The sequence below is a fragment of the Lepisma saccharinum genome, chromosome 4 (genome assembly GCF_977018435.1).
Source record: "Lepisma saccharinum chromosome 4, izLepSacc3.1, whole genome shotgun sequence".
Lineage (NCBI taxonomy): Eukaryota > Metazoa > Arthropoda > Insecta > Zygentoma > Lepismatidae > Lepisma > Lepisma saccharinum.
Window position 1 is genome coordinate 12,987,480 of NC_139232.1, and position 27,951 is coordinate 13,015,430.

The 27,951-nt window shown below is 36.2% G+C and overlaps 1 protein-coding gene across 2 annotated transcripts in view; it reads right to left on the minus strand.

The window, feature by feature from the left end:
- LOC145986384 (ATP-dependent translocase ABCB1-like) overlaps nucleotides 1-27,951 on the minus strand; it is a 114,670-nt gene that overhangs the window by 2,315 nt on the left and 84,404 nt on the right. For both annotated transcript variants that reach the window (XM_083120329.1, XM_083120327.1), the window contains exons 19-25: nucleotides 27,345-27,506; nucleotides 23,851-24,054; nucleotides 20,509-20,609; nucleotides 16,489-16,629; nucleotides 12,956-13,112; nucleotides 11,709-11,903; nucleotides 10,925-11,128 (exon numbers count right to left, since the gene is read on the minus strand). In XM_083120329.1, the coding sequence (XP_082976455.1) occupies nucleotides 10,925-11,128; nucleotides 11,709-11,903; nucleotides 12,956-13,112; nucleotides 16,489-16,629; nucleotides 20,509-20,609; nucleotides 23,851-24,054; nucleotides 27,345-27,506 (1,164 nt within the window). The remainder of the gene's footprint in view (nucleotides 1-10,924; nucleotides 11,129-11,708; nucleotides 11,904-12,955; nucleotides 13,113-16,488; nucleotides 16,630-20,508; nucleotides 20,610-23,850; nucleotides 24,055-27,344; nucleotides 27,507-27,951) is intronic.

Consider the following 27,951-nt stretch of genomic DNA (forward strand, 5'->3'; position numbering starts at 1 on the left):
ACTTTTCCTGTTGAAATGAAATTATGGACCAGTATTTGAAATAAGTATTTGCAATATCATGTACTTCATCCTTCATGATATTATTCTGAGAATGTGAAAAGCAGGAAGTTGCTACTAGAACAAATGTACATATTTTTCACAATCAACTGAAGTAGATTATTGTGAATAGATCACTAAATTTAGCCTTAGGCTACACACTTTCTCTCTATCATGAGCTTAAAATCCTGCAAGCTGACTGGTAGACCCCTATAAGCCTGCAAGCATGCATTGTTTTTCATATTAAAACACATATCTTTAAATGTCCTACTCATCAATTTGCAACTTCAATCCAGAAATTGTCATGTAATAAATTTGTGTTGTATACTGTTAGCCTTACATGTTTGTAGTTCAACATACTAGTGGTTTTGAACCTTAATACTTTTTAATCCTCACAATGGCAAAATATTTCCTTTGCTGCATCCTTCTTATTTTTTTGCATGTTATCTTTACATTTTTATAGTTTTCTTTTCCCAAGATCTAATAGCATTTTCTGTATTTTACTTGAATCGTGTTTAATTTCTAGTGATATATTAAGGGATCTGAATTTTTTTTTCATACAGTTTGTGGACTAAAATTTGTAAATAAATTAATGATTTTTATGTTTCATATTTTAGGTTGCTTTTCTGTCACTTTTGACAAATCAGAAACATGAAGATGAATGATGATTACATGAAATTACTGAATGGACACACACTGGAATACCCATTCCCAGGCAAGAGTTTAAACTCATAACATTAAGTGAACTCAGCAGACAGACTTGGCCACCAACGCCACCCTCTGTCCCATAATTATTGTCCGGTACACCTTTGTTTGTTGTCTCATAATAATTGCCCGATATTCAAACTGTGACATTGGTGTATACAGAAGAAGAACATGAAATAAGGGAATGAGTCATACAACTTTAATACTCAAGGATCGCTATAAATTGTGCTTTCCATCTGCCTCTTCGTCTGTCATTTCTGTACTACCATTTTGGCATACCGGACTATAATTATGGGACAGAGGGAGTAATTATTTCTCTTGCATAGCTAATGCTTAAAAATACACAATGATATTTTTTGCTCTGTGGCCAGTTGGAAAAGTGAGAAATTCTTCTGAATGCTGGTCTAGACACAAATCACTGAGGCAGTAATGAACGTACATAATGGCATTCTTGGGGAGGAACAAGTTGCTTTCTGTATCTCATTCTTCACCTTCAACATCCCTACTCCATTTTATTTTGCACTGTACAGGTTAAATCAAGTCTTAATCACTCTTGAATTAGCAAGTTGATCCTTAAAGTAATATCAATAGTGCTATATTTTTATTATAGTAGGCTTATTAAATTTCTCTACACATAGACACTCACGTAATACTATGTTTTTTTTGCATACATAATGTGAATAGAAATGGATAAATTATAATGAGACATAGCTTGATATTAACATTTTTTTTATTCTATGCAGTAATAATGCCAGAAAAAATGGCCGAGAAGACAGGGAGGGCGATATTTAGAGGGGGAGCAGTCAGATTTAACAGGCTCCAAAATACTAGAATAGGGTTGATACTGATGTTGATGTATTGATATCGGAATTATCAATTGGAATTTGTTTACTGATGCAAGCTGATGTTTTTCCAACATTTTGGTCTTTCGCAGGCTCGACAAAAATGCTTCACATCACTTTCATGAAGTTTAATTATCCAGGAAATTATGCAAATTTCGAAGTTTCCATTAATTTTGCACTAGTATTGTGTGAAAAACTGGATTTTGTGATGGCAGAACACATATTGTCATATGGGTCATTCCACGTCAGTTCAACCAGGCCAGGGAACCCACCATCTCAGATTTTTATGAAACTTGGTACATTCAATCCTTCCATGGTGGTAAGAAACCACATAAATTTTTTTGCCTCGTAACTCATCTGGTTTCAGAGTTATGGCCTCTCAAACTTTCAGCCAACTCTCGTTTTCCTTAATTTCCGAAGCCCTCATTGAAACCTGCAGTGCTTTACAAAAAAAATTCTATCTCGCTCACACATGATTCAATACTTTTGAAATTTCACAAAAAAATTTGATATCACATGATATCAATATTTTAGTAAAACAAAAAATTAATAAAAAAAAATATTATCGGGATTTTGTTGCCGAAAACATGCCTTGCTAAAATTTCAATTATCATTAAAAGGGAATGAATTAATACTTCCGGAGTATTAAAATATTTTGGTTAACTCAAAATCAATCAAATAATGTGTTATAAATTAATCAGTGAAGCAAACTCGAAATTCTACACTTTTGTTTATTCTTTGAGCATTGTTGTCTTATTATTTCCTTGCTTATTTATAAAATAATTTATCCATATATAAGCAAAATATATATGGTTCAAAAAAAATCTTTGTTTAATGTTGTGTTCTTTGTAAGCAGCAGTTTGATGATATGTCAACATTACCTGAGACAGAATAGCAATGAAGATGACAATAATGATAATAATAATAATAATTTATATTATTTTATTAATATGAAATGATCATTGAACAATATCAGTTATTATGGTATCCCCTCCTGCTTCAATATTTGGTGTTTGATGATTTATCCATATAGATATTTAAATGTGATTGACCAAAACACAGGTTTAAAAATTACTGAATATTCCATATATTGCCTATATATATTTTTTACCTTTCCATATATGTGCATGCAACATATACAAAAATTTACTTTGTGACACAAGTTGTATACTTTGACACGTTGGATTATCTTGTCCATTGAACTTAGAACCTTTTGCCATCCAGATGTTGTTTCAGGTGGATCAACTTTACAAACTTTACAACAACATCTCCTTGATTTTCATCCACTTGAGATACCATTCCAAAATACCACAACTGATCATACTTACAAGCAATGTAACATCCAGGAAAGAGTTCATTTACGGTTACAATAAAAGATTGAATCCAATCTTTTACAATCCAAGATGAGGCCCAAGGTTACCACTGGACATCTGAGTCATGTACTGTACATCCTGTGGTAGTCTACTGTAAGAACTCTGTTGGGGAAAAGATTGTTTCATCACACTGCATCATATACCGGGTGATTTTTTTAACCTGAATCATTTGAAAATCTTGAAAAAAAAATCATTCTACAAAAAAATGTTCCAAATAAAATGTTGATAGTTTGGAGGGGGAAGTTTAGTGGTGTAACAAAAGAACACCCCCTCCCCCTCTTGTAGGTGGGGCAGGGGGCAACTTTGAAATTTTAAATAGAAACCCCTATTTTTTATTACAGATTCGGATTTTACGGAAAAAAATACATAAGTTTTGTCTGAAACATTTTTTTCGATTCGTGATAGATGGCGCTATAATCGACAAATTTTCATTCCTTGAATGTTTACACTTTAAAACCAATGTATTTCATTTCGCAATTCATTTAAATTTAAAAAAAAAAAAAAAAATTGTTCCAGGACTTGAAATTGTTGTAAAACAAATAAATTTATTTTGAAAATACAAAATTACTCGACAATTCTTAGCTCTAGATATCTCGATGGCTGGTAAACTACATTCACTTCTGAATTACATTAAGTGTTCAAAATGGTTCCGTGGTTTGTAAAAGATGACTCATCAGAGAACAATACCAGACGAAAGAAATTTGTATTTGTTCACGTGCCCACTGACAAAACGTCACTCGATTTTGAAAATCATTGCCATGAAGTTCTTGATGCAATGACACATGATATGGATGATACTTATGACGCTCTAAAATCTTCAAAACACTGCTCTGGGACAATCCGGAATTTTCGAGCTACTTCTCGCGAGCTGACATGAGGATCATGGGCCACAGCAGCTAACACATTAATTTCATTTTATTCTCCAGTAACTGTTCTTCGACGGGTCCTTTGTTTTTAGGTTTAACACTTCCTTCAGTAGTAAATTGATTGACTGTACGTTGAAACGAAGCGAAAGAATGCACCCTGTCTGGAAAACGCTGAGCATAAACAACGACAGCTTGATGGAGATTCCTGCCAGATTCTACATACACAAGAACCATTTCAATTTTCTCTTCTACAGTTAATACATGCATTGATATTAAAAAGTATCAACAGCTTAGTCAAATTAATCGCTCGGAGCATTCTTGTGATCTAAAAAACAATGATAAGCAAACAATGATTTAACAGGAAAAGTCTAAAAAGGAACTGTTTCTTGACATTGTTTTATTTTTATTTTATTTTATTTTTCTGTTGTAGCTTTGTTAAGCATCTTTGACACAACAATAAAAAAAATTAAACAAATATCGAATCTAACTTTTAAATGTTGTAAATAGGCGAATTACCATTTTAATGAAATCTCAAAAGATTTTTCAAGAATTAGTACAAAGTTCATGCATGAGAATGTTTTATTTTTTGAATTTAAACATTCAAGAAATGAAAATTTGTCTATTATAGCGCCATCTAACACGAATCGAAAAAAATGTTTCAGACAAAACTTATGTATTTTTTTCCGTAAAATCCAAATCTGTAATAAAAAATAGGGGTTTCTATTTGAAATTTCAAAGTTGCCCCCTGCCCCACCTACAAGAGGGGGAGGGGGTGTTCTTTTGATGCACCACTAAATTTCCCCTCCAAACTATCAACATTTTATTTGGAACATTTTTTTTTGTAGAATGATTTTTTTTTCAATATATTCAAATGATTCAGGGTTAAAAAAATCACCCGGTATAATGACCTGAAGCATGATGTGAACATGGTTTACAAAATTCAAGGAATAGTCATTAGATTTCTGAAAAAAAAATTCACATGTCAAGAAAATACACTATTTTCGTGACAGGAGTGCTGCTCAATACAACAACAAATCTAACTTTCTCAACTTCTGTCTGCATGAAGAGGACTTCCAGCTAGAGGCACAATGGTCATATTTTGCAACAAGCCATGGGAAATCAGAATGTAATGGAATTGTCGGAACAGCAAAATGCTTTGCACGAAAAGAGAGTTAACAGAGACCATTTGAGAGACAGATCACAACAACAGGGGATTTTTACAATTTCTGTGTGGAAAAAATTACAAATATTGCATTTCACTTTATTGAGAAAGGTGAAGTTGATTCAACCCATTTGACACTTCAAAACCAGTTTACAGATGTACAAACAGTTCCAGGCACTAGTAGTTTCTACAATTTCAGACCTCTGGATTCTGCAGGCACCATTGTGGCTAGAAGAATCAGTCAAGATGAGCCCCATCTATCACGTACTGTCTGAAAAACCGCCAATCTTTTATTGTAACCGTACATGAACTCTTTCCTGGATGTTACATTGATTGTATGATCAGTTGTGGTATTTTGGATTGGTATCTCAAGTGGATGAAGATCAAGGAGATGATGTTGTAAAGTTTGTAAAGTTGATCCACCTGAAACAACATCTGGATGGCAAAGGTTCTAAGTTCAATGGACAAGATAATCCAACGTGTCAAAGTATACAACTTGTGTCACAAAGTAAATTTTTGTATATGTTGCATGCACATATATGGAAAGGTAAAAAATATATATAGGCAATATATGGAATATTCAGTAATTTTTAAACCTGTGTTTTGGTCAATCACATTCAAATATCTATATGGATAAATCATCAAACACCAAATGTTGAAGCAGGAGGGGATACCATAATAACTGATATTGTTCAATGATCATTTCATATTAATAAAATAATATAAATTATTATTATTATTATCATTATTGTCATCTTCATTGCTATTCTGTCTCAGGTAATGTTGACATATCATCAAACTGCTGCTTACAAAGAACACAACATTAAACAAAGATTTTTTTTGAACCATATATATTTTGCTTATATATGGATAAATTATTTTATAAATAAGCAAGGAAATAATAAGACAACAATGCTCAAAGAATAAACAAAAGTGTAGAATTTCGAGTTTGCTTCACTGATTAATTTATAACACATTATTTGATTGATTTTGAGTTAACCAAAATATTTCAATACTCCGGAAGCCATTTCATCCAAATATCAGACATAAGTATATTATATTTATAGAAGGAATAAAATAACCATAACTTTTATTGCTGGGTAAGTTAGAATACATATCCAGGTTAATTTTAAAAATACTTATGCTGGTATTAATTCATTCCCTTTTAATGATAATTGAAATTTTAGCAAGGCATGTTTTCGGCAACAAAATCCCGCTAATATTTTTTTTATTAATTTTTTGTTTTACTAAAATATTGATATCACGTGATATCAAATTTTTTTGTGAAATGCCTATTGTTTGGTTAATATTGTTGTGAAATTTCAAAAGTATTGAATCATGTGTGAGCGAGATAGAATTTTTTTTGTAAAGCACTGCAGGTTTCAATGAGGGCTTCGGAAATTAAGGAAAACGAGAGTTGGCTGAAAGTTTGAGAGGCCATAACTCTGAAACCAGATGAGTTAGAGGCGAAAAATTTTATGTGGTTTCTTACCACCATGGAAGGATTGAATGTACCAAGTTTCATAAAAATCTGAGATGGTGGGTTCCCAAACCTCTTTTTTTTCGTTGAATTGATATGGAATGACCCATATTCTAAAGTAAGTCTTGAATATTTTAAATTGGAACACTTTGTAAATTGGTGCATATAATTGTAGTGGAATATATTGACACTTACGTTACTCAATATTTTAAACATCTTTTAATTCTTACAATTTTCAAGATTTAGTATGGGCTTAGGTTCAAAATGGTATCATCTCAACCCTATTAAATGCTGTACAAAAATGTTGTGCATCAAGAAGCATTTAATTAGTTTATCTAGTTCCATTTACTGAGGTCGATATTGAGAATGTGTAGGGCCCTAGCCCCACATCTGCTAAATGTGCCTTCATGGAGCACGGGAAACTTTACCTTAGTTTTGTTTGCGGAAGTCACCTGCATCCTCCCTCCCTTCCTCTGACAGTCACTGGCACACACACACTCAGAGCATACAGATGTTTCTTGGTTGCTTTACCATTTCACATTTATGTTGTTGTTTTTGTGCCACTTTTGGATAATCACAATGATGAGAATGAGTGATGATTATCTAATAGTTATTATAATTAGATGAAATTGATGATGAACAGTCACAAATCACAGTCATGCACACTCCCAAGTGTGACAAATCACATTTTAGAATATAAAAAAAAGATGTTAAAAACTGTACTTATGTATGTGAGTATGTTGTTCCTATTTTTCTTTCTGTAGAACGACGTTTAGTTGAACAACGTGCTTTTTTATATACCTCTAGGGTGAGGATATAATATTTTAAATGTATCCACACCAACCCTTCTCCACAATCCTTATACAGGGTCTGTATTTTAAGTAATGAGAATATTTTCTTTCTGCCGCTACTAGAGGTCTGAGCGCGCTGGGACCAGTTGGAGTCTGTTGAGGCATGATCATGCGTGGCGTGGACATCTGCAAAGTAGTGTGTGCAAAAGCAAAATGCAGCAAAGCATGGAACAGCGGTACGCGATCAAATTTTGTGTGTGCCTTGGAAAACCTGGTGCAGCAACGCTGGAAATGATTTGGCAAGCGTACGGCAGTGACAGTTTATCACAAGCGCAAATGTTTCGGTGGCACAATATGTTCAAAGAAGGCCAGGAGAGCGTGGAGGATGAACCCCGCGCAGGGTGCCCGTCAACCTCAAGAACCAGAGACAACGGACAACGTGTGAAAGATTTGCTGAACGCGGACAGGCATGTCAGTGTGGATACGCTAGGACTTGATAAAATGGTTGTTCACAAAATCATCACCGAGGATCTTGGGATGAGAAAAATTTGCGCCAACTTCGTCCCGAAAGTTTTGACGAATGAGCAATTGAACAACCACGCAGTCGTGTCGCAAGATCTTTTGGAACGCATTGAAGACAACCCGCAGTTTTTTCACAAGGTCATAACCGGAGATGAAAGTTGGATCTTCGAGTACGTTCCTGAAACAAAAAGCAGAGCACCGCATGGCACACTCTGCAGTCGCCTCGACCAAAAAAGGTGTGCATGTCCAAGTCCAGAATCAAAGCATTGCTGATTGTGTTTTTCGACAAGAAAGGTGTGGTCCACGTGGAATTTGTGACAGCAGGACAGACAGTCAATGGCTCCTTCTACGTGGGGGTGTTAAAAAGGTTGAAGAGACGGTTCAACCGAGTGCGATCAGAAATTGCCGCCGATTGGAAGCTCCATCATGACAATGCACCATGTCGCACGTGCTTCGTGGTTAGAGTTCCTGTCGAAATCTGGCATCACGATTCCTTAGCCTCCCTACAACCCCGACCTTGCCCCTGCAGATTTTTTCCTCTTTCCCAGAGTGAAAACAGCCCTCAAAGGACACCACCACGGAACCCTGGATGCGGTCAAAGCAGCTTGCACGCGTGCTCTGAAAGCTGTTCCAGTTGCTGACTTTCAGGGAGCGTACGACGCGTGGAAAACTCGCCTGCAGAAGTGTGTTGATGCTCAAGGGGGATACTTTGAAGACTACTAAAGGTTTGTAGCGATATCTGTAATAAATTTTGTTTTCTGGATTTATTCTCATTACTTAATATACAGACCCTGTATTACATTTCGACATGGTACTATGCTAAGTACCTAGTTTTTTCATACGAACCTGAAGAAGGGGATAGTTAATCTCCGAAACGTCGTTCTACAGAAAGAAAAATAGGAACAACATACTCGCATACGTAAGTACAGTTTTTAACGTCTTTTTTTATATTCTGGAATTGAGTAATATGCACCAAACCTACAAAATGCTAAATCACATTTTGGAACTTTGGTGATGAGGTTGAAAGTTGACCATTTAACATCGAGATAATTGCTGCTAAAATGGCAAGACCGTATATAAAACATACTATGTACCAGTAATTACGTATGGAGCAGAGACTTGGACAATGAGAGAGAGAGAGAGACAAAAGAAATATGCAGGCCGTGGAGATGAAATTCTTGTGGAGTACAAAGGTCGTTCAAGGTTGACCGGGACTTTTATTTCTGCAGAGGAAATAGGAAGCAGAAGAAACACCAAACTATGTCAGTTTTTCAAATTATTCTCCGTGCGCGCCGAGGCACCGTTGCCATCGTTCTGGCAGCTCCCGAATTCCTTTGGCGTAGAAAGAACTTGGTTGTTGTCCTAGCCACTGGGGGACATCGCTCCGCAGTGCTTCGTCTGTCGTGAATTTCTTCCCTCCCAGATGGTCTTTAAGGGGTGCAAACAAATGATAATCACTGGGGGCTAAATCCGGACTGTAGGGGGGATGGGGCAGAACTTCCCAGCACATGTCGGCCAGAGTAGTTGTTGTCACATTGGCCGTGTGAGGGTGGGCATTGTCATGGAGAGGAATGACATTTCCAGACAACATCCCAGGTCTTTTGTTGCGAATGGACTTTCGTACAGCACCACTCAACAATGTGGAGTAATACTGGGCATTAATCGTGCTCCCTTTGTCCAGAAAATCCACATGAATAACGCCCTTCATGTCCCAGAAGACACTTGCCATGATCTTTCCAGCGGACGGCTGCGTTTTGCTTTTCTTGGGGGGCGGGGAACCTTTATGCCGCCACTCCATGCTGCATCTTTTGGTCTCTGGGGTTGAATTGTGCAACCATGTTTCATCACACGTGATGATGGATTGCAACAATTCATCACCTTCTGCTCGAAACCGATTCAGAAGCTGTTCACAGACCGTCCTGCGTGTCCACTTCTGATCGAATGTCAGCTGGCGGGGAACCCACCTTGCACAGATTTTGCGGAAGCGTAAGTGGTCGTGAATGATTGTCTTAACACTCCCGACACTGATATTCACCTCGGCAGCAATATCCCGCACTGTTACTCGCCTGTTCTCAAGAATAATTTGCTCAACACGTGCGATATTCACTGGTCTGACTGCAGTCGGGCGAATGTGTCCATGCGCTTCATTTGTCACCAGCTCCCGTCCTTCGCGAAACTGCTCACACCATTCGTACACTCTTGTCCGCGACATCGTTTGTTCACCATACTGTGCTTGCAATTGTCTGAAAATCTCAGCTGGTTTCACTTTCTCCTTCAAGAGAAATTTGATTACACACCGCTGCTCCACAGCCACAGACGCACTGCTTGCCGCCATGTTCGCTGCAACTGCTGCGCATGCGCGAAATACGTCATGCCGGGCGCTAGTTACTCGCGAAGGAATACATTACGTCACCCGCACGTTTCATCATGATCCGGCTATTCATCGATTTTTTACGTACGAAAATCCCGATCAACCTTGAACAACCCTTGTATATTGGGGAAGACTAGAAGGGATAGAATAAGGAGATTCGACAGATGGGGAGTGGGGGGGGGGGTGAAGCTTCAGGACAATAGATCAGGCACAGAGGAGATGGTTTGGACACATGAAGAGGATGGGTGCAGAAAGACTGCCAGTGAGAGCTTACAATGCATGAGGAGTGGGAGTAAGGCCAAAGGGGAGACCAAGATGTCTGTGTAAAGAGCAGATAGCAGAGAGTGTTAGGAGAAGAGGACAAGATTGGAACACCGTGGAAAGAGAGGAGTGGTGGAAGACCAGAAAAAAATGGAGAGGCTTGACTTCTTTGCCGACCCAGCCAGAGGCAGGAAACTGCGAAGGATGATGATGATAATCACTGTTATATTATGCAAGATTATTTAGTTTGTTGTAAAGTATGTCACTAATACCTTCGAAGTCCAAAACTGGGACTGAAATTGAAATAGATTTGCCACAAAGGAAGAAGGAAAGGAAATAAATAAAACCACTTCTTTCCAACTTTGTAAAATAGTAATATCTAATATTGAATTAAGGTCTAATGATTCATTATTCTACCCCAGATTCCATTTTCCCTTGCCACTGATTATATGCTCCTCAGTGAAATACGTAATAATAAAGTGGAATGTCTAACTAAAAGCAAAATATCACCATACCTGAGGAAGATTTGTTATGAAGTCATGAATGTTAGCAGCTCTGGTTGCATTTATAACTTTATCAAATGGAATGTCCTTGCTTGTCCCATACATTATATTTTCCTTGATTGTGCTATCAAATAGAACAGGCTCTTGAGTTACCAAACCAATCTGACTTCGTAAATGCGATAAGTTCATGGTGCGAATATCAAAATCGTCCACAAGCTGAAAAACAAAAATATTACTTATTTACATCACTTGTTAAAAGAAATGCACAGCAGGAACATGACAACTATTTGAAACAGTTGAAATAGTATTATGGAAATGAATGTGCCAGGATAATCAATGTAAAGCAAATAAAAAAAAATCCCTTATAATAACAAAAAAAAAACACTAAGTTGCTGACCAAGGCAGTTTATTAAGATGTAAAAATACTTAACATGTAACGTTTCAACCCTGTATCAGGGTCTTCCTCATACTAGTTAGTTTAGTTTAGTTCTTCGTCTGAAGAACACCCTGATACAGGGTTGAAACGTTATGTGTTAAGTGTTTTTACATCTTAATAAACTGCCTTGGTCAGCAACTTAGTTTGAGTTGGTTTGAGTTGGTGTTTTAAGTCCACTTTATGCACAGTAAGGCTAATCGGGACTGGACCTACAGTTTAAAGTGGGATCCAGTCAGCAACTTAGTGTTTTTTAATATGGCAACAAGGCTTAATTATATTACTCTTTACATTTATAATAGGTATTCATAAACATGTTGGCACATTGCATATGTTGTGCCTTAGAAATGTTTTAGTACTTACTATTTGGCCCTTGAGTGGGTCGTAAAATCTTTCAATGAGTGATACAATTGTGCTTTTTCCACATCCAGAAGCTCCTACTAATGCAAGTGTGTGGCCAGGTTCTACAGTGAAGCTCAGTCCTTTGAGAACAAGAACATCTGCTCTTGTAGGGTATCTAAAGTGAATATCCTTAAATGTTACTTTCCCACGAACATTCTAGAAAGATAAATATAGAATCGGTACAGGTAGGGAATATGTTCTGAAAATTTTAAAAAGTAATATATCATTTTATGAAAATTCACAGTTTTTTTTTAATTTAACAATTGACTATGTTTCAAACAATTTCACGTCTTTTGACGAGGCCTGCCTCTTCTGAGACGACACATTCCTTCTTACTTGCTCAAATAAGCCGATGGGCACGCTTAAGGTGGAGCTGCTCAAGGTTGGCAGTAGTGGAATTGAAATATAATTTATGCTAGCCGTTGATGTATTTGTCACATAACTAACTTTCCTTCTTCCTGTTATTTTCTGGTACTTGGTCTCACCTGTCAACATAAATTCTTAAGACCTCATAGATGCAAACAGGAGCAGCAGAAAATCTGTGCATTTGAATTTCAATAATTGAATTATTAAATGATTGAAAATGTGCTAATGAGTATTATTGTTCTTCCTTGATGATTAAATATCCCTAGAAATGTTTTGAATTCTTCGTGTTATTTTAATGTTAATATATAATATATAAAAGAAGTCTGTGATTGGATGAATGATTCCTAAACTGTGCTCTATCTGCAAGGCATCTCAAAGTGCTAATCAAAGCAGGCGATTGGAAAGAGAAGAAATGAAAGTGACAAGATCTCAAAATTACAAATTTGTGCAGCCACAAAGTGTGTGTTGGTAAGTATTTGGTAGAAGTTTTTTAACCCAAGCAGCGTGCTGTGAAGCACTGTAGATAGTAATTTACATCACCTGAGTCAGCTTTAGCACACATCTTATTAGAACTAAACACAACATTAAGAATGTTAACAATGAAAGTTGAAGTATAACGTGCCTAAAAATAACTTCCATCATCAATACTGCTGCTATGCAGTTTATTAGCTATCTGGGTGTTAGGTGAAAGTATTGTCGCCCTTATGGATGTGTAAAGTTGATGTTTTGAGAAAATCATACGAAGCAGAGTCAAAAGTAACCTTAATCATCAGACCTGTGAATCATAATTATGTATTATGTAACAGATATCTGTTGAAGCAGTGTTGCATATTTGAACTTACAGGTTTCACACCACCAGAAGAATATGCATCTATATCTGATTTGACGTCTATAAGCTGAAACATCAATGCTGCAGCCATCTTTGCCTTGGAATAATCCTGCATGTAGGCAGAACTTTGCCCCACAGATGCTGCACAGAATGCTAATGCAAAGAAGACCCTATAAATAAAATAAAAAGAAAAACTCATTAAAGGCCAACCTCAAAATTATTACTGGAAAGGCTACCTGGGGACAAATTTGACCCCTTGTGAAAATGACTACAATGAATGCTGATTTTGAATTATTTAGTGGTCAGTTTAAAACATATTTGTTTCTTAGAAAACAAACATTATTTTTAGGGCTGAGACGATACCAATATTGATGCTCTCGCCGATACTCGCTGATGCCAATACTTGTATAATTCCAATTTAAAATAGCAAAGGCTATTATATATATACACACACACAAATGAAGAAGGAGACAGTAAACACTTACCACACGAAAAGAAAAAGTTTTATATTTCGAGACACAGAAACAGTTGGTGAAGGTGGTGTTATGGCTGTTTGTGTGGATGGCAACTGTGAAATCGGAGTTTTGGGTGGAGGAGCGATGGTTATTGATCTTAAGGTTCAAGGGGGTGGATGTTTCACCAAGGTAGAAGTTGCCCCAGATTTGGCAGATGAGGGTGTAGATAAGGTTGGATGAGTGGCAGGTGCCCTTGAGGTGAAGGGTGAACTCACCTGCCATGGTGGGGGAGGTGATACTATGGGCAGGTCTTGCACCTGGGTTTATTGCACCTGTGAGCTGGAAGGGGTGGGAGTGTTTTGGACCAAGATGTTCTTCAGGTTGGGCAGTGATGGAAGGCGACCCTAGGTTTATATATCTGTGTGTGTGTGCGTGCTCTGTTGCAAAGATACATCTCAAGTTTACAGTCTTTTTTAGATCAGTGACAATTGATCATGTTTCAAATATGAGAGAAATATTATAAGAAGCTAAGAACGAGATAATCGTGTCGTCCCTCCCCCACCCCAAACCCCAATGTTGAAAAATGAGATCATGCCTCTTCAACTTCCTCTAAAACTAAGGGATCAATCTTCCCAAACTAACAATAAATCATCCGTGAACACAAGAATAATTAGCAATTTACCAGCCCCAGGCGGACACGTCTAAAACTAACAGTAAAGCTGTAATGTAAAACTAATCTAGTCTATTTTTTGTCCTTTAACAAAGAAAATAAAAAAAATTGTAAATGAAATGTAAGGAGAGAATGATAACTGATTGATTGAATTGTTGTTTTAAGTTCACTTTATGCACAGTAAGGCTAATCGGGACTGGACCTTCAGTTTAAAGTGGGATCCGAACCATTATGTGCCTCCGCCGGCCATCGAACCTGGGACCCCTTGATTACAAGGCATCGACATTACCACTAGGCAATTGGGAAGGCTGAGAGATAACTAACCAGTCTCTTTCTTCTATATCAGGCGATTTACTTCAGTACAGTGATATTCCGACATATATAATTTCGGCAAATGACTTCTAAAAAAAAAAGTAATTGCATAGTTCTATCTATTGGCGTGGAGGAAAATCCAAACCCATCACTACACATTTCAGAAAGTACCTGCCGTCATCTGTTGTTCAAAGGACATTATTCCCCTGCTGCGTCCCTGTGTCAAAACATGCCTGCTAAAACCCAGTTATCCAGAGTGGGACAAACAAAAGTTAAAGTTGAAAAGGAAAAAACCCAGGTATGCATATTTGAATTTCCAGGAATATGCTATGTACTATTTCTGAGACACATCTGCCACGTGGGCGATGACTGCGGGAGTCTCTAAGGAGAGAGATGTCCACAATACACCAGGTGCCTTGTTGTCACCGGGACCTTATTGGGATTATTGTTACATGAGACTGCATCTGTGGGAAGAAAGCCTGGTAGACTTTGAAGGAACTCCTATGGGGATAATTTCACGTTACCCTTGATTTGCAAGATACTTGACCGCGAGTCTTATCTGCGTATGGATTCTTTGTCACGTACTTGCCGTTCACGGAACTTGAGTCCACGTTCAACTAACATGCATAAATACGTATTTTTCAGTTTTTTCAAAGCCAAAGGTAAGTTGGAAAAACCTTTGAAAAGGAACAAATTTTGGTTTTGGTCACACTTCTATTGACTCATAAACAATGGTATCGGCTAGTATCGGTGCAAAAATATCAACCGATACTTTCTGATACCAATACTGATAGATTGGTATTGGCTCAGCCCTAATTATTTTACATCCCAAACAGACAGCAATATACAACTATTAGATGCAACAATGAGATGATTGTCATTTAAACTATGAATGAGTTTTAGTTAAAAGTTCAGTATTCACTTTTGTATGCAATGTAGGTAACAAATGATACAATGACAAATACATTTTCATTTTGATATAAAAATGACAACAATACATAACAATGGTATCCAACAATGAGATTACTGTCATTTACCCTATCTAGCATTACCAATTTTAAAGTTCTATATTCACTTTTGTACAGAATGGAGCATGCAAGTGAATGGTATGAATGCATGCTAATTGAAAGGAACCTGAAACAAATCGGCAATTAACGTGTTGTATAATGAAATGTAGTTAATTAGATTCACTCTTATTCTTGCACTTTCACAAGAAACAAACATGCTCATGTCTTAACAGGTGTACTGTCCACATTCTTTGCACATTTACTGCATTTTCATATCTGCTCTTGCTACAAACATAACAGTGCCACACTTCCCTTGAGGTTGCCTCATACACTTCTCGGGTGTTTTTCTCTGAAGCAGATCTGCATATTTGTCTATCGTGCTGCAATTTGTGTCACCAGTTCACGTGCAATACTCAATAAAAATTTCTTTCTTTTTATCTTTCTCTCGGTGTGATCCTTATGGATTTTGTGTGCTATATAACCAATGCATTTATTGCAAGTATAACAACTATCAGCAAAACTGAAGCATCATAAGCTGCATCATCTTCTACAATATCTTCTTCATCTTCCGAACCACTGTCTCTAACAGCATCATCATCATCCTTATAGTCATCACATCTTCAATGTAACTATACATATTATTTCTATTTAGATATCTGCGGAAGGCAGTTTATATTCAGAATACATGTAAAATTATAAGAACAGCATTTTATAGGTTACTGTAAAAACAAAACCCACAAACATATATGTGAAAAAAGTAACATGAAAGCCCATGCTGTAATCAGCAAAAGCACAAAACTATTATACTGACCTAAGAGACGGTTGTTGTGACAGTCACAAGTTTCGGTTTCACAGTGAGGTAAAATAATAAGAAAATTACGAACAATATATGATAGCTGGGGTCAGATTTTACCCCACGTGTCTTGTCTAGGGTTAACTAGGGACATGCACATTTTATATCTGATGGAAACACAAAATGTAAGGTTACACACTGTAATGTTCTTTTATGATATCTTTGAAAACTGCGAGTTATCATTTCCAGAGGGATAGAATTTTTGCCTGCATGAATAATTCTAACTCAAAATATATTAATTACACTCACCTGTATACATCAGTAGATGTCATGTCGCCAATTTCAATGAGATATGCACCAAATCTAAATGCTGCAGCATACATTAGGAAGATCACCGCTTGGGAGAAGGCAAACACCACAGCATATATGTAGGCTTGTTTTACAGCTTCTCTGTAAGTAAAAACATGATGGTAGTGTTTATTTCTTTGGTGTGTGTGTGTGTGTGTAAGTAATTACTGAATTGTGTTTTGTCCCATCAAGGAAAGTTTTAAAAATACTTAGAGTTTGAGCCAAAAGTTAGCAAAGTTTTAGAAACCACATATTTTATTTTTCAAGGCACACTGGGTATTGTTGAGTGACAAATTACAAAGTTTTGGGTATAGATCTAGGCAGTGGTGTATGCTGAGTCCAAGACTAGGGCTATCCCCATATACCGCGTGTTTCAAAATGATTTGAACGATTTCAACTCCTTATAATTTTTTTTATTAATTGTGCAATTTACTTAAAATTTTACTCGTAAGTACTATAACAGTCCAAGTTTTAGTGGTAAAAATTGTCTAGCTCTCGCTGTAGACTTTTGAGGGCTGCGTTGAAAACAAGCTCGAACTCTCTCGACATCTGCCTCAGATGTGGAAGGCCTATCTTACAATTTTCCTTTGCAAATGCATCCTGTTTTGAATTATTGATACTAATTGCGAGTGGAGTTCTTTGATGGTGGTTCTTTATGAAATTGGTACGAAACTCACGTTGAACACCCTCAACAGACTGACTAACATGAAATTGTAGGATGCAAAATGCTTTCTCTGCACTGCAGGCAGTCATCTTGCAACTTGTCACTCTGCCACGTAGCGGAAGAACTTCGAACTACTACGACCATGCCAAACAAAACTCGAGGATGTGGTCGAAAGTATTTCAATACATTTTTTATCGTTCACATAATTTTGAAACAAGCTGTAGTAGTGTTTTAATTTATTCACATTTTGAATTCAAAATCTCATTATTAAAACAACAAAACAAAATGGACATAAACTATTTCAGGTTTACTTATAAAAAGTAGCACCTGTTGTATGCAATATTTACTTTAGACATACATGCGAGTACAAAATAATCAATAATTAACTTCTTAACTTATATCAATTATTTGAAACTTTTTAAACTCTTCTTCTCTCCTTGTGGGTCACTTTTTCATAAAATGTTTCTTCAGATGATTTTTTTTTGTACACACTAAACACAACATCCAGATTGATTTCAAGCCTATCCTTCAAAGGAATGCAAGACAATGATGCCTGTTCACCTCTATACACAATTCTTTCAGTGGATTCAGCATTTTAGGGAATTTTGTATTTCCATTGTTTGCAACACTGAGGTTCTACCTCCAGGATGAACTAGACTTCTCTGTCCAGTCCTTGGGCTAGAAGCCACCATATACGTCATGCGTTGGTAGGCCTATCTGGTTAGGAATTGATCTTCAGGAAGAAATCTGGAGATAGTTTAAAGTAAAGACGACCATTCACTAGCGCTTATTCATTATGTGAGAGTGAAGCATCGGTCACATTTGCAAGTCAATTATTTCCTGAATTTTAATTTGGGCTTCAGAGATGGCCTAGCTAGCCTAGAATATACGCACCTGGATGTAGAGTATTGAATGGGGGGGGGGGTACCCAATGTTTAAAGTGATTAAAATTATAACAGTGATGGTTTTAATTGTTTTTAAAGTGCAATACCCCTATCAACACCTGAGATCTACATTTGAAGCTTCGTAGTGGTAAAACAACATCCAGTGTGCCTTGAAAAAGAAAATCTGTGGTTTCCAATATCTTGACAACTTTTGGTGGAAAAGCTCTTAGTACTTTTTAAACTTTGCTTGGCATATCCATATTGGGAACAATAAGCACGTTTATCAAATTGTACCACTGGGTCTTCATACAGTAACATATTATCCCCTACATATTCATAAATTTATTTGATGCAGGAACTGTGCCAAATCTTTTACACAGTTTTATAACTTATTGAAAAGTAGTTATGTGGAACTATTTTCTCAACCAAGGATCAAACCTGGGCTATGGCATTCAATGCCAGCACACTACCGCTAAGCTACCAATCGAACCTCTAGCCTCCTCACAGTAAGTCATAGTTCTAGTCAATGAAGAGTAATATTGCTTCTACCCATAGGATGAGTTGTTAGCCTAAAAAATAATCTTTTCCCAGTAAATTTTGAATAACACCCCTTAAAAAAACAACTTCTATCGTTATTTTCAAATTGCAAATTTCAAAATTATCATCTACAGTGTGCATAAGGTATTTTAAGGACACATTGGAGGCATTACAAAACTCGTCAATATCTGATGAACAACAAAATTTATTGATGCAAAACTTTGTACACAGATGCAGTAATGGTTGGAGTACAGGGTTATTTGATGTAAAAGGGTTTATATGCGTGAATCAAATAGCCCTTATTAATGTTGGACATCACTATGATACTGGCGGCTTTTAGGGAATCAATTGTGAGAATGTAGATTAGTATCCTGTTCAAAAATGCCACACTCATAATAATCTAGGGGATTTATTTCTGGCGAATTATGTGGCCACATGTTTGGTGTGATGTGGTCATAGATATTGGCTGCCAACCATTCTTACATCTTCACAGCTTTGTCCAAAGGTGCAGAGTCCTACTGAATTACCTACGACCTTCCATTGTGTACACTGTCTTATCCAGGACCTCACAACTTTTTCCAGCAGCGTTCATCCAAAGACCCTGTTGAAAAAAGTGAGGTGGAAGGATTTTTTTTTTTTTTTTTTTTTTTTTTGCTACTTATCACTACTAAAACCAACACAGTTGCGAGGAAACTTGGTGTGCATAACACGGGGGACATCAGAAAGATCCGCCCGCACATATCCACATGTCATTTCTTCCGTTCACTGTTTGATCCTGGTCAATTTTTTTTAATCGGAAAAGAAAACCGAGTAGGCCAGGTTCTTTTCATTGTTTCACTTTGTTCAGTAATCACTTTGCTCAGAGCAGCCGTTGTTGTTGTGTGTGGACTGACAAGAAATAACCTTTTCCCATCACATATGGCTTATATCGAATGAACTCTTGTACCACAGTGGTGTGAATTGTGCCTCGGACACTGGAGATCTCTGGCAATGGCCCTCATGGATGTTCCCGGGATTCAAATATTGATATCCCGCACCTGCTGTATGAACTGTGCTGTCCACATACTGTCCAAATGCTGTGAATGCTTTTTGCGCTTGGCTACAGATGGCATATCTCCACTGGAAGTTTCCAACTTCTTCCGAACTTTGTGCACAAATTACCTGGCGACTTTCAAAAACAGAATAATCTCAACATTGCTGTGCTTTGCATATATCACAGCGTGCCTGTTCATCTCTTGCAATTAGCTGATAGTCTGCCATTGTTGCTCAGAAAATATAAAAGAACTGCAATTAGTTTGCTCAAAAATGCTGGCACACAATCACATCCTCAAATACCTTACACACCCTGTATTTATACCATAAAATAAACTACTTAAATGACAATCTTATATTATTTTTTTTTAAATCTAAATGCTTCTGCAATGAATTCTTAGTTTTTTGCTGTCTGTTACGATTAATTTTGGAATGATATGTGATATTCCATATTGCAAGACTTTAGTTTGAATGTAAAAATACAAATTTTATTTCCAGGTTTTGTAAAGTGAAAGTCATAATGCACAGTTCTTTTCAAAATTAAAGCCCATTACATTCACCTAGTTATAAACATTTATTAAGGAGTGTATTGAATCATTCATGTTCTTCATGGAACATTTGCAATTGTATATCAGATTGGTAGAATATCATTATCTCTATCAGCAAATATTTCACCCCTCTGTAAATAATTGAGTTTTTGTTTAAAGTCCACTTTATGCACAGAAAGGCTAATCTGAACTGAACCTACAGTTTAAAGTGGTATCCAGACCACTATGTGCCTCCCGGTATCGAACTCTGGACTCCTTGCCAATGTTACCACTTGGTTATTGAGGAGGCCCGTAAATAATTCTTAACAATACTTACGCATGTGGAGCTAGAAGATTTTCCATATAAATTTTGAAGAACAATTGTTCTTTTCCAAGGGCCTGTACTGTTCTCACATTTTGAATACTATCCGATGAGATCTGGAAGAAAATATATATGTTAAGAACATAATCTACAGGGTTTGGTTGTAGTTTTGTTTCAAAGGTTTCGCTACTCTGATAGAAAGTTTTGGAAATTCAGGAATAATTCAATGTAGATACTTTTACAATTATTTGTTGAATGAGAATTATGATTCAATATCACTTATTAGACTCTGGATATCTTAATGGTTACATAACTGAGCCTCTATAAAAATGTCAATAATATCCTCAAAATCATATTTGTAGTTAGACTGTTTACTCAGGCTGAGGTGATACTGATAATGATCTGTCAGTATTGTGCAGTAGTAATTTGAATTTATTCACTGATACTCTACCTTTTCCAGATTATGAGTATCTTACAGGGACAAACAAAATTGTGGTTAACACTTTTGCAAAGCATAAATATCATACAAAATTTCTAATTAATTTTACACCAGCATTATGTGAAAAAAGCTATTTTTAATATTCTGTTGTTTTTTTTGTGAACCTAATCAAAACTTTGGTAGATTGATGTGATATAGATGCAAAGGAACATTTAGCCATATGAGACATATTCTAAGAAACAACTTTGGAAGCAGCATACCACTAACCAATGCCCATTACTGTGCTAGTGTCACAACAGAGCAAGATTCTTTAATATTGTTTTTCCCCCTTTGTTGATTGATTCAGTAGGTGTTTAAAGTCCATTTTATGCACAGTAAGGCTAATCAGGACTGGACCTACAGTTTAAAGTTGGATCCGAACCACCACGTCCCTCCACCGGGTATCGAACCCTGCACCCCTTGATTACAAGGTGATGATGTTACCACTGTGCCATCAGAAAGGCCCTTTTTCCCTTTGTTGCATTACTCCATGTTATTTCATTTATGATCCACAGCTGTTTATGTAAGGTTGACTTCGCTGTTCCTGACAATTTTCTAAAGTGTGTATGTGGCCAGCTCCTGTGGCGGAGTGGTTAGCACATCGCACTACGATGCTAAATTTGAATCCTGGCCTGGGCATGGATTAATTAATTAATTAATTAATTTCATCATATCATCCCTCATTCCCATCTTCGCATTTTAGCTAAAAGTGGCACCAAAAGCAAAGTAAAATAAAGCAAATCAAATTAAATCAATCTAAAGTGTGTGTGAAATTAAGGAAAAGTGTTACAAAAATGTAGCAAGTGTATGTGGAGGATTATATGTCATCCACAACATCGTGACTGGTATTGACATTAAGTCAGGCAGAAGATTGATCAAAATTTGGATGACTGTGGGCATCATTAGATGGCAATCATGTTGCAAGAGAGTAAGTATCCTGTGGTGTGGGAAGATAGTCTCAAATGGTAGGAATCAACAAAATTTCTTGTCATGAATTTGATGGAAAAACGAAAATGTTGATTTGCTGTGAAATTTATGCCATGACTAGTGACAAATCAGCTAAAGGGAACTCTTGTTATCAGTTGAGAGATTTTGGATGTGTCAAAAAAAAATAACTTCGTGAAATACATGAGCCATTGATGTATTGTTATGTTCTTGAAAAAGCACATTATCACATTGTGTGGGAAAATCATCTTCATCGTATTTTGGAAAAAAAAAATCACCAGGAACACTGAACACAATAACATAAATGGCTATAGATCGTAAACATAACAACATGGAGGGATGTAGAAGATGAAACGATATTACAGAAGCGCACTAACATGCATTTGTCACACTGAAAAAGTTTGATTTCTCTTTAAATAGACCTCACGTATTAACATATGTAATATTCTGAACAACTTGAAATTGTTGCAATGTTCAAGTATCAATAAGGAATGGGATTATTACAAAATACTATTGACTCAACACACTATTTACAATATCCCAAGAAAACTGTACTGTATGTTGTGGCAGCCATTTGCAACACTTCCATCACTGCTGTTTTGTGGCTTTCTAGATTGGAGTCTACAGCGGGCACCCTCTTAACCGCCATCACGGGACCAAATCCTTGGCTGGATAACAAAATGGCCGATTAAACCGAATTATATAATGGAATACAGAAAAAAAAGGGCACAGAAAACTACTGTATATGTATCACTGCACAGTATGTACACATTTTAAAAACTAAACAATTGTAGAATTATTTTCCTGTAGTTTACGGTTATTACAAGCATAAGAAAACAGTTTTTCGTTGTGAAGTTTCAGGAGAACACACACTCCCTTCATCAGACATTTATTTTCATTTTGACTAAAGATACAGTTATAACAATGGTTAGTAATTTTTTAAACAGAAAGAATCTGTTATATAATGGATGTTGTCAATGTTACATTGTTGTAATATAGCAACTTAACTGTGAAAAGAAGCAGTCTGTTTTATTTTTATTTTAGATTTTTTTTTAAAAAAAAATTATGAATCCCAAATATTATCAGGTAATTCAAATTCATCATTGTTTTCACAAAGTCTCTTGATGTTTTCTGTTACATTAAATTTTAAAGATGGTGGCTTACTCCATTTGTGATCCAGTATTGAGTTTTCTTTTTCACAAATGGAGTAAGCCACCATCTTTAAAATTTAATGTAAAAGATCCAGTATGGAGTTATCTTTTTCACAAATGGAGTAAGCCACCTTCTTTAAAATTTAGTGTAACAGAAAACATCAAGAGACTTTGTGAAAACAATGATGAATTTGAATTACCTGATAATATTTGGGATTCATAATTTTAAAAAAATCTGAAATAAAAATAAAACAGACTGCTTCTTTTCACAGTTAAGTTGCTATATTACAACAATGTAACATTGAAAACATCCATTATATAATGGATTCTTTTTGTTTAAAAAATTACTAACCATTGTTATAACTGTATCTTTAGTGAAAATGAAAATAAATGTCTAATGAAAGGAGCGTGTGTTCTCCTGAAACGTCACAAAGAAAAACTGTTTTCTTATGCTTGTAATATCCGTAAACTACAGGAAAATAATTCTACAATGCAAGCAATGCGTACATACAAGAAAAACTATTAAACAATTGTAGACTACATCTTTAAAAATACATACAGTACTACATGCATTTAAAGAAGGCTGTACTGTATTGTAAAATAAATGTTTTTTTTCTCAACTGAGCTGCCGGTTAAACTGATGACCGGTTGAACCAAGGCCAGTTAAGAGGGCACATACTGTATTTATTCTTCTCAAGTAGCTTCCCAATTGTCCTTGCAATGCTGGATTATGAATTCTCGCCAGAGATTAGACTAGACATGATAGTAAAAACATTTCCTTACCCTGCCAGCTTCATCCATCAATTCAGCATCTCGTCTTTGATTTCGGCGAAGAATCATCATTTGCTGGTATGATGCACCGGCTATGATAGGAACAGCCACAAGAAGCAACAATGCCAGTTTCCATCCGTATATGAACGCAATTGCCAAAGCTGCAACCAAGGTCACCAATGAGCTAATCACTATGCCAGCACGAAGCCCAGCAGCCTGAAATGACAGTAGCAACAGATTATTATTTCTTATATTATCAGAGTGGCTACTCATTGGGAATTCCTTTAATTCCAGTAATTATGCATGAATTATTGACTCCGGAAATTCTACATGGATTTTTCTCCATAGAAGTGATAAATTGCAACTTCTGTTAATCCAAATCTCATTGAACTTATGTATATTTATAAATGCCCTGAGGCAAGTTTTTCACAGCAGTTTATCTTTTATTTTTATCGAGGAAAGAAAAGAAAACTGCGTGGAACAGAATTCTCTCAATCTGTTAACTTTGTGAGTTTCCTTTGTTATTCCTGTCTATTTAACAGATAGAAGATTATTCCAAGATAAGATATCTTGAAGTTGATTGGTAAATTTGAGTTTCTACATTAGTGAATCCTGAAATATTTGTAACTTGTGTTCGTAGATGTATTTTGAGTCTGAGCATGTGGAACAGCAAATTTAAATTCCGAACCTTAAATGAACTAAATAACTCTCTAACCTTCTTAAACCTGAAGTTACATGGCTGCAGCAACACAGACCTTCCATCTGTCCCTATCCTGAGAAAGATCTATATACTCTTATCCATCCCTACCGATTTCCTTTAGGTACATCTCAATGTTATCCCTCCATCTTCCTATTGGTCTCTTACCATCAGGTTTTCCAACAAGAATCCTGTAAACTCTTCTTTCCTCTCCCATTCCTGCCACATGGCCTGCCCACCTAAGTCTTCTTGATTTAATCATTCTAATAATATGTGGACATGAATACAAATTATGTAACCTTCTCCACTCACCTGTCTCTTCATCCCTTTTTGGCCCAAATAACCTTAAATGAAATAATATTTTAAATATATATACTGTTTAATTGAATTGAATTAGAATTTTTAGATACATTAGAATCACACAGACCATGTTATATTGTTAATATATTTCTTGTGTGTGGGTGGTGAGTGGCGGTAATACATAAGGTTGAAATAGAGCAAACATCTGCTTGCACCCTTGGATTTTTTGAAAGTTCGCCTTGGAAACTGGGAATTATACTTGAATTTTACCCTTACTTTCATTAAATACCAACTTACACCCCAGCGCAAAATTCTGGATAAACCCCTGCTTTTGAAGTACTTGAATAATTTGACACAATTGGTTGTCAGACATTTGATTATTTGTGTTTGAGCTCTAGCCTGATCATGTCCCTTCATTAATTTAATCTAATTGTCACTCCTTGCTATCACCATGATTGTTAGAAAAGTTATATTAAATAACATAAATACATGTTATTTATGAAAAATTCAAGCTTATATTTTAATATCTAAAATAATTTACAGGTTTTTATATAATGTCAAATTTATATCCATTTGTGAGAAATTTAAACAACTTTGGAGCCCTATTTGACAATGACCAAAACTCACTATAGCCATGAAACAAATGATCAGTCTGCTCAGTGAGCAAATTTGAAACCTATCTTTCTTCTTCCTTGCATTATATATTCTGACCTCATCTATGTTATGAGTGCCTTCCCGATGGCATAGTGTAATCAAGGTGTCCCCATGTTTGATACCTAGTGGAGGCACATAGTGGTTCTGATCCCACTTTAAACTGTAGGTCCAGTCCCAGTTAGCTTCTATGTGCATAAGTGGACTTCTCATCTATGTTACTTCTATTTAATTATGTGGTCAGAATTATAGTTCCCCTACTCAAAGCCTCTGGAGCTCATTTGAAGCATCAAATTATGGTGAAACATGGTATAGAGGTTGTCGAGACCATGGGGTAGCGAATGCTGATGAAATAATAGTTCAAATTGTCACCATCAGGTGGAAATGTGGTGCTGAAACAACAAAAATAAGAAGTCGGGACATGCAAAAGTTTATTTTAGTTTATGTCAGTACAGCAGAGTTCAATATGCATGCCGTCAACATGAATGACCCTTTAGATGTGTAAAACAGCGTGATTAATGATTCAGCAGCAGGATGTTGTTCACTGTGCATCAGATTTCAGCCCTACATTACCACCTGGTGGTGAAAATTTTAACATATTTTTATGAACATTCACTTCCCCATGGTCTCCATTGCCTCTTTACCAAGTTTCACTGCAAACTGATGTTTCGAACAGACTCCAGAGGACTCTGAATAGGGCAACTTTATAACCACCTGGTCAAAGATTGGGGGGGGGGGTCCAGGGGTCTGCACCCGACTCCCAAAAGACTTACCAAGTACAAAAATTAAATAATGAATATATATATATATATATATATATATATATATATAGATATATATATAGATATATATATATATATATAGATATATAGATATAGATATATAATCCAGGGTTATTCATTTCCACCGAACTTATTGAAGGTCCCGGGTTCGATCCCCGGCCGGTTCAAATCCGGGAACTTTTCTAACGATGGAAGCGGCCCCGGTGCCCACCCAGCGTCGAATAACATGGGTACCTGGGGGAAACCCTGGGGGTTAAAGGTGGTCAGGGGTGTGATGCTGATCACATCATCCCCACTCACGACCGGATCAAGAAAGTGTGGGGCGTTACCCCCACACCCACTAAACACCTTCATGGCGTGGTGCTAAGCACAGGGGAACACTTTACCTTTTTTTTACCTTTTTATTTGAAGACAGTAAATATTTAGTTTTTATAATTGCTTTATTTAACATTAATTTGATGTGTCTGTCTCTGTCTAAACAAGAGCTAACTAAGTACAATGACTGCCAAGGATGTATTTAGGGCCGAGGCCCAAGGGTCCAGGCCTCATCCCCAAAAGAGAGAGAGATATATACATACATGTTTAGCATTTGTTGCTTAATTTAGGGTTATATATTTCTTATGGACTTTGAATGACAGTACCAAAGATATTAATCTGAACCTTCATCAACTGAATCTACCATTCTTTCTTCTTATTTAATAAATATTTGGTTCATTTTGTTTTTCACATTAATTTCCTTTCCAGGACAGTTGTTTTTATACAAATTGTAGCGATCTTAAGTTAGATAATAAACAGATATACTGTCTTTTAACCTATTCATGTAATAATAGCTTTACAATATTAATTGATATATTTTAATTAATATTATTTTAATTTAAATGTTTAAATTATTATTATTTCTGAGACACTTGGCTTGGACCTCCCCCCGAAATAAATTTCTAAATATGTGCCTGCACCTGGTATATTAGACAAATAATATAATTTATGGAATTCACTCTTGTGCAGACCCGAATGAAACAAGGTAGTATTTTAATTTTTCAAAAATCAGTACTATCATCTGGAAAATAAAAACTTACTCCTTTGACAAGAGGAGCATCTCGCGCAAGTCTTGTAGTAAGCCGTCCTGCAGAATTTGTTTCAAAATCAAACCATCCAACAGCCTGCCTCAATATATTCACATATCCATTCATTCGTAGCCTCATGACCATCTTCTCTGCTGCTGTGCACATGAAAACAGTCTGTAATAAATAACATATTTTAGAGCACTGTTGATCCATTATTGTTGATTGAATATGCCAGAAGGAGGAGCCATCTCAAATAGAAAGACTGCATCCAACAAGTACAGTGGGATGCACATGTATTTCTCAGCAAATTGCCCATGACAATTTTCATTAATTTGCATCCTATGGAATTTTTAAGGACTGAATTTTTATGTTTGCTGGTGTCAAGTTGCAACAGCTTGTTTGGCATTTTGTTTCAAATATTGAAGTTCTCCTTGGGAAAAACTCACAGAATAAACATGGTGATGGACAGTTTGTTTGTTAATACTTGTACATACCACTCTGCAACCTATGTTAATTAGTTTTCCACAATTTCAAGCAATTACCTTGTATTTTTTTTTTCAAATTGGAGTGTTTCATCATATTAAATACAAAGTATCAGATATGAAGTTGCCAAATTCCG